Source organism: Pygocentrus nattereri, chromosome 24 (assembly GCF_015220715.1).
Source record: "Pygocentrus nattereri isolate fPygNat1 chromosome 24, fPygNat1.pri, whole genome shotgun sequence".
Classification (NCBI taxonomy): Eukaryota; Metazoa; Chordata; class Actinopteri; order Characiformes; family Serrasalmidae; genus Pygocentrus; species Pygocentrus nattereri.
Genome location: NC_051234.1, coordinates 19,762,425 through 19,774,591, shown reverse-complemented (window position 1 = coordinate 19,774,591; position 12,167 = coordinate 19,762,425). Strand labels below are relative to the sequence as shown.

Here is a 12,167-nt window from a genome sequence, read left to right as displayed (position 1 = left end):
CCTCCCTTTATTATTTATTTATTTTGCTGCATTTCTTTATTAGGTTGGTTGCTATGCATTTAAGGACTAAACAGCTGACAATACAATAAAGTGTACTTCAGGCACTTTACCCATCTTCTGAAAGGGTCAGAATTTGCCTTCCCTCTTTTTGCTGTCTCTCTGTCTCTCTCTGTGAAATCCTGATTTTGATTTCATTTTAACCAGGTCAGTACTGAAGAGCCATTAACTGCCATCTATAAGTCACATGATAGATGTGCAGATCAGAGGATCAAACCACTTTTTAAATTAATTTATTTTTTGGGGGGGTGGGGGTGGGAGACTGGTGAAGCATTACCATATAAATGGATAGAGTACAACTGTGGAAACAGGTGTATTGCTACCTAGGAGATGGGTGTAGTATTACCATGGAGATGAGTGTAACATAACCACAGAAATGGGTGTAGCGTGACCATAGAAGGGTTTGCAGCACAACCAGGGAAACTGTTGTAGCATAGCCTTTGAAAACAGTGGAGTATTATATGTAGTATATATTTAAAAACAGGTGTAGTGTTACAGTGGAGATGGGTGTAGCATAACCATAAAAATGAGTGTAGAGTATGCTTGTAAATGAGTGTAGTGTAACCATGGAAATTGGTGTAATGTTACCACACAAAATGGGTGTAGCACAACCATAGAAATGCTTGTAGAACAACCATGGATATTAGTATAGTGTATCCATGGAAATGGTGTAGTCTTAGTATGCATACAAGTGCAGCATAACTACAGAATTATACAGGTTATTCTATTATACAGAATAACTACTGTTACCATGAAAATGGGTGAAGTGCAACCTTGAAAATCGAGGTAGCATTGCTATGTAAATAGTGTAGCATAGCTGTGGAAACCTGTGTAGTGTTACCATGGAAACAAATGTAGCATAACCATGGAAATAGTTATGGTGTAACCAAGAAGACAGGTGTAAACCCACTGATCCACATATCAGCAGTGTAGTTCTACTACAGATAGCTGGGCAGTAAAAGTAGACCTGCACCTTTTACATATTTTCCCACAACCTTTAGATCACTTTGAAAGTTGGAGGGAAACTTGAAAAAGGGAAAAATGAAAACTACAACAGCATCAGAGAACCAGAGCTGAATTTTTCCCTCCAAAACTATAAATGCTCAGCCTTCAATGCATCTTTAGCTCTGCGTGTGTTCCCATGGCAACCTGAGGAGAGACAGCAGGTCGCTCACACCATCGCTCCTCTGCTCTCCTTGCAGGAAAGAGGGAGCATGGAGGAAATAGAGGAGGGAGGCAAACACAACAAAGTCATAAATCATCACAAGAGATAGGAGAGAATACGGGAGAAACCATTTCCAAAGATAAATCCCAGGATGCAAATATCGCAGGTGTGAGTGTTCTCCGGTACCTGATGTTTGGGAGAGAGCCAGAAAGACCCACTTTATAAGCTTTGGCTTTCAGGCCTTCGTGAAACATCCCCCACCATCCAGTCCAATTTTTCACCCACTCTGCCAACTGCTTAGAAAACCTCAACCCCACAAAAATATTACACTTCAGCAGTGCTTGACACTGCACTCAAGCAATCCTAATCAGTTCCCTAATATTAATCAATAAAGCTATTCCATCAGCAAAGGAAAGTGGCAGTGGCCTTACGAATTGACAGCACTTTGAGTGTTTTTCTTCAGTCTGAGTGCATTTTCTGGACTCTACACTACTGAGACAAGTGGTTCTTCGAGGAAACAGTGCATGTTTGTGAGATTATTTGATCAAAGTACAGTTCAGAGAATGCTATTGTTGGAAAAACAAAAAAATTCCATCTGCAGGCCAGGCAGAGGAAAAGGCATTTTCACTAGGAAGGAACAGAACTTTATTTCATGTCTATCAGAGGTTATTCTTATTTGACTGTCAGCTGCATGCATTAGGTATGTACAGGAGTTGGACAAAATAACAGACAGTAGTAACCTCTTGGTGGTTGTTATATTGCCCAGTTTTGAAGCATGTAAACAACTCACAGTAAGAGCTTGCTAGGCTAAAATATAGCCTACATATGTCATATAAATAAAAACATTTTTCAAATTAATATGTTTTTCCTCCTGAAAAGTAGGAGGTTTTATTCCAATGCTGATAAAGTACTGTACCATATTTTAGTGACCTGAACACTACATTACACTGTACTATATTAAAGTATGCTGTATTGATCCACCAATGGTATATTGAGCCCTGTTCAGATGAGATCAAATTTATATGCGGTACATTCTGAATAGGCAGCAGAAAGCAAATAAAATTAATGAGAAAAAGGAGATCCCACAGGCTTATTCAGTTGACGATTATTCCTCACCTTTCCTCCCGGTTCTGTCCCACACACACTCTTCCCCCATGTCGTGGGGTGGGGTTACTGCAGGAGCGCTGACGGACCTGGAAGCCGATGCCACAGCTGGTGCTGCAGGGAGCCCAAGCTGTCCATGGAGTCCACGCTCCATTCCTGAGGAAAAACGGGCATCCCTAGTTAGATCTCTCCAGAGATCTGATCACCAATGGACAGAGAGATGTATGGCTGTTTATACCTGGCGGTTCCATGTGTCTCAAATATGGCTGTAGCAATTGCTTATGATTAAGTTTTCATGACTGCAAATACCAGCACGAGTTGATTATTTTGTATAACAAATAACGAATGCACAAAAACAATACACAAACGCTTAGGTGAACAACAAGGTAGATGTTTCTAATAAAGTGGCCAGTAATTGAAAGTACAAGACATGTGTTTCTAATAAAGTGGCCAATGAGTGGTAATACAAGGTAAGTGTTTCCAATGAAGTGGCCAGTGAGAGGAAGTGCAAGGTTGGTGTTTCCAGTGAAGTGGCCAGTGAGAGGAAGTACAAGATAGGTATTTCTAATAAAATGGACGGTAAGTGAAAGTACAAGGTAGGTGTTTCTAATAAAGTGGCCAATTGTAAACAGTATATAGTAGGTGTTTCCAATAACACGGCCAATAATTGGAAGTACAAGCTAGGCTTATTGGTCCATTTGCTCTTTTCAAAAAATATTTCAATGGACCAATTAGAATCATGACAAATGTGTGCGTGTGTACCTGGAGCAGTTGGCCACTTCCACGCTGGTACCCTGGCACTGCTGCCCTCCACACTGTGGACTTGGGTTGTTGCACGCTCGTGTCCGACACTGGCATGACCCAACACTTCCTCCATCACTATGGCTACATGACCTCCAGCTGGACCAAGGACCAAAATGACCATCCACAGTCACGTTTCTGACCTTCACAAGACAAATACAGATTAGAGCTTTCAGAAATAGGTAAAAAGCATCTGAACTAATGCAAAAATCAATGTCAACAAAAGAAATGAAAAGAGAGATGAAAGAAAGGGATAAAGTCCTGCTCACGGGTTATTGGATCCAAAAGAAAATAAAACCTTCTCATTACTCTCAGGCTCAAAATAGTACCTGCATGAATAAAGCTGATTCACAATGAACAAATTTGCTCAAATATAAAAAAAGGTTATTTGAGGATTTAAAAATGAATTGTTATTGTGAAACTGTCATTATGCCCAAATTATTAACATCTCCAGTGTTGCACACACAATGATGCACACTGTGAACAGCAGGACGAGTGTATTGAAAGCATGAGAAGTGCTGAACTGAAGGAGAAGTTGTTCTGGTGGAAGACGAAAAAAGAGAAAGAAAAAAAAAAAAAACCTCCGACCTCCTTGTTTGTGCTCTTTGTGCACCATACTCATAAAAGAACCACATTTTCAAAGATGTGGAAAAGTGAAAACAATCTCGCTTTGAAAGTTCCCTCTATTCCTCACGACATGCTTTTATAGACTGTGTTCTAGAGCCGTTGGAAAGACAAGGTAATTAGGTGAGTTAAACTGTTCTCAACAGAGAAAATAAGCGAGGTGCTGAGTTTATTTCCGCTTTGTGGAAGTTCTGCCAACAACTTGACAAATTTTAGTCAGTCTGGACAACTATGGATGAATATTTATTGTTATTAGATCCAGGCATATACACTACATGGTCAAAAGTATATGTATACCTGACCTCTCACCTACAGACATGTGAAGAAGAACACACCATGAAATATTTCTCTCTATCTTCAGTTAAACAGCATGTATAGATAAAGTTTACGCAAAAAAAGTAAGGAAGTTTGACTTTGCAATCATTTATTTTAAAAACATTAACTCCTGGCATCAGAAACGGTTACTGCCCCATTTGGCAGAAACAATTTTATGTAGGTGTTTCTTATGACTGTCTACAAGTTTCTGTTTCAGAGTATTTAGCCTACTCCTTCATGCATTCCTTCAACTGTGCAATGTTTGACGGATTTCTTGTATGTACAGACTATTTCATATCTCCCCACAGCATTTCACTGTGATTCAGATCTGAGTCTTGATTAAGCTATTCCACAACCCTCCATTTCTTCCTTCTGAGTCATTCTTTAGTGGATTTACTTATATATTTGGGATTATATCCTTTTGAAAGGTCCACTTCTTCAGCTTCAACGTTTTAGAGATGGTCTCACATTCTCCTCACTGACTCTCTGGTATGAACAAGAATTCATAGTTGGTTCTATGTTTGCAAGCTGGCTGGACCCTGACGCAGCAAAGCAGTCCTAAATCATAACATTTCCACCACCATGTTTTACAGTTGTTATAAAGTTCTTCTTTCAATTCTATTTTTGACTCATTCAAAATGTCCTGGTCCTTGCCCAGACATTCATTAGCAAACATTATTGTTGCCTCAGTGTGCTTTTTAGACAGCAAAGTCCTCCTCCTGGCACACTTCCCATGTAGGTCAAATTTGTGCAGTCGTTTTCTAACGGTAAATGCATGCACTTTTATATCAATGATGTCAAGAGCTACCTGCAGATCCTGTGATGAAATTTTAAGGTCCTTAGAGACGTTCTTTAGCTTCTTATGGTTTGCTCTCAGGTTAAATTTGCTGGGGAGGCCTGGCCTGGACAAGTGGTTTTAAATCTTATTCACCTGTAGATGAGCTTTGGACATAGGACTGATTGATTTTCAATATTTTGGATATGCCCTCTCCCAGACTAATTGGCGTCTACAGCTTTTTTCTGAAGCCTCAGAGCGCTCTTTTGATCTATGCATGAAGATACCATACAATCCAATAACAAAGAGCAAACCAGAACAGATATCTGGGCTTTAAATAAGACAGTTTCCTCCAAACTATTCTATAACTATGTTCTAATTATTAGGACCTGATCGGGTGCACCTGATTTCAGTTTGACACTTTTAAAGTAGAGAAATTTGTATGGGAGTACTTACTTTTTACACATAAGAAAACTGCAGTACAGGAAGTATTGTAAAAATATTCATTCCAAGTGTCACTTGTTAAAGTATAGCACCTTTATCTGTCAACACTGTTTAAACTAAGACCTGATATTTGTAGCTCCAAATATACTTAAGTGGTATAAACTTTTCATGGAGTGTAACTCTTCCTTCACATGACTGTATATGTGCTTGTTGGACATCCCATTCTGAAATCACTGGCATAAATACAGAATTAGCCTCCCAGAGTTAGCCTCCCAAGACTTTCAGCAAGATGTTGGAGTGAGTCTGTGGGAATTTGTGCCCATTCTGTCAAAAGAGCATTAGGCCTGGCTCGCAGTCAGTGTTCGAATTCATCCCAAAGGTGTTCAGTGGGGTCGAGGTCAGGGCTCTCTACAGCCACTGGAGTTCCTAAACAACAAAATTGTCCTTCTTGTCATGCTGGAAGAGGAAAAGGCCTTCCCTAAACTATTACTACAAAGTTGGAAGTATATTCTGTTTAAAATGACCAGTGGGTGTGGCTAAAACACCTGAGCTCAATAATTAAGAGGGGTGTCCACATACATGTGGCCATATAGTGTATATTCAGGTACAAGACTTGTACAAGAATCAGTAACTGGTGGGTGCTACTCATGTTTCCAAACAAAAAACAAGCATTTCTCTTACAGCTTTTATTTTCTTTTGTTGCACTCTGTTATCATATGTATTTTGGATGCTACTAGGTAGCCTTAACTGAAATCTGGAGAGAAGTCTCTCCAAATTTTGCAAATGGTCAGTTGTACAGTGTCACTGTCTATTTGCAAAAAAAAAAAAGTCAATGATACCAAACCCAAGAGGAGAGTCAGGTAGCAGACATACATGATTTATCAAGCTCGGCTTTGGACAATGAGCTTCAAAGGCTATGTGAGTCATGCCTATGTGTGCTCTGCCAGAGTGACCGATGCCATGAGGTGCGTTGTGCCAAACAGACGGCAGAAAATGAAACCATGCAGGGCCTTGGCAGAGCTCACTCTAAAACTGTTACACTCAGAGAAAGAGATAATTACAATTTCATTAAGCAGCCAAACCTGGACATGATCAGAGCTGCCTGAGATTTGGTGAATGGTGAACTGCAATAATGATCTTTTGAGAGAATGAGGTGAGTGTTGCAGGAGAAATGACTACAGTTAGAGTCTACAGTTAGAGTGTCATCAGGTTGGGGTCATGTGGACAGGAGGCTAAAACACAATCAACAATGGGATGCATAAATGCTATCAATCCAGCTAATTGATATTTCTATTCATTTTCAATTCATTTTTGTATTATCATCATTGATCATGCTGATTAGTTGTTGCAGCCCTGAATGGAGTGGTTGGAATACATTGTCAATTTATCACAAATATAAAAAACATTGCAATGTATTTTCAATTTGAAAAAATCATATTTATATGTAAATATAGAGGTTCAAATATCAATGAAGTAGACGTCACATTCTACAATCAATTATCAATCCCTTAGAAAGTTATTAATATAATACAGTATTGTGCAAAAGTTTTAGACCCCTGAGTAAATTAGATTTAAAAAGCTGTTTATCTGAACTTTTTTCATTTCTTAGACAAGAAATGAAATGTACTGAACATGGACTTTAGGGTTAAAAAAAATAACATTAAAGTTAAAATTTTTAATATATATTTTAAAAAGATTTTTTCAGCGCTTATGTGAAAATGCTTAACAGAACAGGTAGGCGCACGTAAAACAGAGAGAAGTGTTTATTAATAAAAGGGGCTAGGCAAAAACATGGAAGTCAAACGAGCGATGGTCAAAACCAGGCAGAGCAGACGTAAACAAAAGGGCTAGGCAAAGGCTTGGTCAAAAACGGGAAAACAGGGTCAAATACTGGCAGGAGAAATCAAACAATTCAAGGGCAATCCGAAAGGCAAAAAGAAGAGACAAACAACGGTTCATACACAAAGTAGCAGAACAGATCTGGAAGGCTTAGTAGGCATGTGCGGACACAGTGGCAATACTTTGCAAAGTGTTAGCAAACTGACTGAACTTAAGAAGGGTGGTTAATGGGATACATCCGTCCATAATTAGAACTCTGGCGATCTGGAGAAGATAATTGGTGGAGTGGTGTGGTATGATTGTCACATGATCCTCAGAGGGATCATGGGAGTTGGAGTCCTTAGTGGACTCGGTGCTGGATTCAAGTTCTTGTAGTGCAACAGAGGGAGGTGTGACAGCTGCCAATATTTCTGACATGCTGAGCAAATGTTGAGCAGTTCTTTTAGTAAGCATCTTCCATGGTATCCAATATTAGTGATCTTGGTAAAAAATGAACAATGCTGAAAATTTAATAAGAGACATGCAACTTTCAGTGAGAGAAAATAATTTGAAAAATATTTTTTTTCTCAAAAACATTGTATTTTTTGCGTGCGTCCTTTAAGATAAAATATCTACCAACACAATGCGGGCTGAACTGTCTCTTAGCAGCATCTACCAGCATTCCTGAGAGATCTTCTTTATTTACTCTTCACAAGGGTAAATAAAAACATCCTAAATCCGTAAGGAATAATGAGGATGGATTTGATTGCACATGGCTGGCAGTGCAGAAGCAGCAGACACATCCATCACTGTCCGGCACTGGCCAGATCTGCAGCGATGCTGTTAAAGCTCCTTCACCAGGTCAAGCAGTGAGGGGCTGAACGATGCATGCTGAATACTTACAGGACATGAGTGGTTTAAAAATGAATCATTGCATTGTGATGCATTGATTTGAAGGTGCTGATTGCATCAATTTTTGAATATTAGAGTTGATTATAATGAAGGTGGGAAGTATGTTAGTTATGGCTAATGTAATTACGAAGAGTTACAAAGAAGACAAGTAATTCATAAGTATTTAATAATAAGTTAATAAGAAGTGTATACATTGTAGGAAGTACAGAAGTTCACTATGAGAATTACATATTACAAGTTATAACCTATAAGCTACTGGAAATACAGTAGTTATAAGCTTTACGAAATGCACAAGTTATTAGTGCACTAGTTATTTATGCCTAGTGTAAGTATGAATAACACATAAGAAGGTACATTTGTTATAAAAGTATACAGAGTACATTAATTGTAAGTTATAACATACAATTAAAGTCAAAATTATTAGCTATTGCTGGACGACCCAATGGTAACCTAAACCTAGACTGGTAGCAGATTTCTTCACATTAGTCTTCAAAATGTCAACATAGTCTTCTCTCTTAATGACCACATGTACCCGAACAAGGTTCCCTGTGCCTGAAGCAGTGAAACAGCCTCACAGCATTATGCTTCCAGCACCATGTTTAACTGTGGGAACAGTGTGTTTTTAGGGTTGAAAGCAACATTCATGTGCCCAAACAGCTCCAGTTTAGTCTCATGAAACCAAAGGACACACTTCCAAAACTCATCTCCATGTTTTAAATGGCCACACGCAAACTTCAGTCTTGCTTTGATGTGCCACTGTGTGAGCAATAGAGTTTTCCTTGGCCGATGACCTCACAATAGTCCAAAAAGTCCAACAGGGGCTATTTTAGCAACAGCCATCTTAGCAGAGATCTAGGTGTTCTTGTTGATATTTCTGATGAAAGTCTTTGATACTGTGCACTTGTGACCATGTCTAGGTCTCGATGATGCAACACACAGCTGTTCAGAACACCATGAAACACTCGGATATTGCAGTACAGCTGTCCCCCCTTAAGACGAGCATCTATAACCTTTCTGAGATTAAATTGATTAAATTGTTTGTTAAAAGAATGTAAATGCGGTGCCACTAGACTCCGAATGCCACTAGCCTTGTCCACTGGAATCTGTTTAGCAGAGTTCAATGCTGATTGACTGCACCAATCAATTCAGATGGTGTTCACATGTGGTTTGAGTGCAAAAAAAGTATATGCTACATTTTCTTGAAGAATTCACATGAAGCCTAATCATTATGACCATCCCAATTTTCATGCTTCTAACACCAAATCAGATATACTGAAATATATTTTTAGGCTTACTAAATTAATTTCTTGACTCATAAATAAACTGAAGTTTTTCTGACAGTTGTAATACAGGTTTGTATCATATGGCACACTTTGAAAATAAATGTGCCAAGGATGTAAAGTTTGCTGAATTTTTTCACATAAACTTTAAAACAATTCAAAATAATTTGGAATCTCCTGGACACTTACTGGACACTGAGTGATGCTCTGCTCCCACTGGCTCATGCTCACACTCTCCTCCAGCATAGTACATTTCTTCAGCACCAAATCCCAACCACAGTATGGATCTCTCGCTCCTACACAAGCCCTGAAAGAGTGAAAGAGAAAGAGAGAGCAAGAGAGAATAGCTCTTAATAGACATCTACAGAGAAAGATTGTCTAATTCAAGAAGACAGCTAATTAAAAAATCTTATGTTAAACGCAAAAGATAAAACCAAACCATCAAATCTGGTGACTATCAAAATGATGGACATGGGCATGTCCAACATAGCTCTTCTAATGAGTAAATTAAGCTGCGCCCATTGCTGAAACAGCCTGTATAATTTCTATTGAAAAAAGATAAAACACTGACCAGTAGAAAGGGATAATGTTGAGCAGATGTAAATAAGCCTAAGGTCAGAATGCTCAATGCTGAGCAATGGCTAGAGGGGTATAAAGCCGCCAGCACTGGGCTGTGAAGCAGTGGACCTGTTCTCTTGAGTGATTGAGCTACATCTAATACGTTTGGTATGATTTGGAGTGATCCAGAATTGGTCATTCATCATCAGTAGCTAGTTTTACTAACGCTCTTGTTGCTGAATGTAATTAAGTATTATGTAATTATTTGCAGCAAAGAGGGAACTCAAACTCGGCAAACTCTCTATTAATACCCTTAATTTCAAAAGTAACACAGGAGGAGCAGGTGTCTACAGGAAACAATGTATGTACAGTAAGGCCTGTTCATAAATTCACTGTGGTGGTGATCAGCATGCCAGACTCTCCTTACCACTGCAGTATTTGTATGCCTCCTGGGCAAAAAGCCAACAAAAATGAGGCATTACATATTAATGACCAAAGCTCAGTTTAGGGAGCAAAATGAATGTGCCATGTCAAAGAAAATCAAAAATCAGAGCTGCTAAGAATAGAAATAGAAGTAGCCTAATCTTTGCAATTGCAATAACTGAACAAAACTATTATTAAAAGATTATTACTATAATATTTCCAGAGTTTATATAGAATTATATAGAACTATATTCTATTAAACAAAAACAAAATGACAGTCTTTTCATTAGACTTCTCTGAAGGTCTATGAGGCAGTGAAGGTCCACCACTGCTTTTATGAATCCTCCCCATGGTCTATAAGCAGGTGAAAATGAAAGAGAACATTGCCCCCTTTAGATCTCTTGTAAAGGACATTGATCTAATATGTGTGTATGTGTGTACATGGTGCTAAGCTACAGCTGAGGAATCTTTCGCTCGAGCCAAGCAATTTGCATCAGCTGTCGTCTTTTGTGTCTGCGTGTTTGACCTGTCCCGTCAGGCCGCCAGGCTAAATTCAGCTAAATTCAGCCCGTCTGCGCTGAACTCAGCACTTCTCATTGACATGCAAATGGAGAGTCCTGAGCAGTGTTTGCTTTATGAGAGCACACACACACTGTCTGCTCTCTCACAAGCAGAGATTAGAAAAGCACACTTGAAACAGATCCTGGAGGCATTATGTCAAGCACAATCATTACTCACCACTGCCCCTCAGGCTAGGGTGGTCCAAGACAACATTTAATATCAGCCTGTGGCTAAGACTAATACATAAATATTAATAGTCTGACAGAAAAATATATAAATCATTATATTCCCATATTCCCAACATTATAATCCCACAATATATTATCTAAGAGAGTTCCGTCATCTGTTATCTGTTATCTAATCAATTGAGTTTAATATGAGAATGAAAAAAACTGGATGTCAACAAAGTTATTGTTATTTTAGCTATCTATCATGGCATATTGGAGCTGAAATTAAATAATTAATACTGGCTCAATGTGGATATTCAGCTCTGATTTGAGTGTATTTACAGCCAAATCAAGTGAACAGTGTGGGAATTACAACTCTTTTCATTCATAGTTGCCCCAGAATGTACATGGCTGTCATATCATCAGTACCTGGGGAACCACTTTCATTGGCATCCATACATGCCCTGGAGATAACACTACCTCCGCCATGCTTGACAGATGAGGTGGTCTGGTTTGGATCATAAGCAATTCCTTCCCTTCTCCATACTTTTCTGTCCATAAGATGTTGTTCCAGAAATGTACAGGCTTTTATAGATGTTGTTGGTCTCTGATCTTCCTGCTTTTGAGGCTTACCAATGGTCTACATTTTGTGGTAAGCCTTCATATTTTCTCTGATGCTCTTCATTGTTGACTAACACAGATTTTTCTACGTCCTGGAGGGTGTTCTTGATCTGGCCAACTGTTGTGAAGGGGTTTTTCTTCACCAGTGGAAGAATTGTCATGCTTCACAGGTGTTGTCCATGGTTGGCTGAGCTCATCAGTGTGTTTTTTTCTTTATAAGTATGTACCTAATAGCCCATTTGGCCACCCATAATGTTTTCACTATCTCTCTGATGGGTTTGTTTTGATTTGTCAGCTTATTGTCATCTCACAAATTGAATCTTTGGACTCCACAGTGAGAGTCAATAGCAATAGATTCCAAATGCAAACACCACACTAGAAATAAACATTTGCGTGTAGATACAAAAGAGAAGCCCTGTGATGGACTGGCGACCTGTCCAGGGTGTATCGTGCCTTCCGCCTGATGACTGCTGGGATAGGCCCCAGCAGCCCCCACAACCCCCCCACCACGCGCCCTGAGGGAAAAGCGGCTTAGAAAATGT

General features: G+C 39.1%; 1 protein-coding gene across 2 annotated transcripts in view; it reads right to left on the bottom strand.

The window, feature by feature from the left end:
* Positions 1–12,167, bottom strand: part of sema5a (sema domain, seven thrombospondin repeats (type 1 and type 1-like), transmembrane domain (TM) and short cytoplasmic domain, (semaphorin) 5A) — a 246,127-nt gene that overhangs the window by 74,005 nt on the left and 159,955 nt on the right. For both annotated transcript variants that reach the window (XM_017696239.2, XM_017696238.2), the window contains exons 12-14: positions 9,485–9,602; positions 3,089–3,270; positions 2,339–2,482 (exon numbers count right to left, since the gene is read on the bottom strand). In XM_017696239.2, coding sequence (XP_017551728.1) covers positions 2,339–2,482; positions 3,089–3,270; positions 9,485–9,602 — 444 coding nt within the window. The remainder of the gene's footprint in view (positions 1–2,338; positions 2,483–3,088; positions 3,271–9,484; positions 9,603–12,167) is intronic.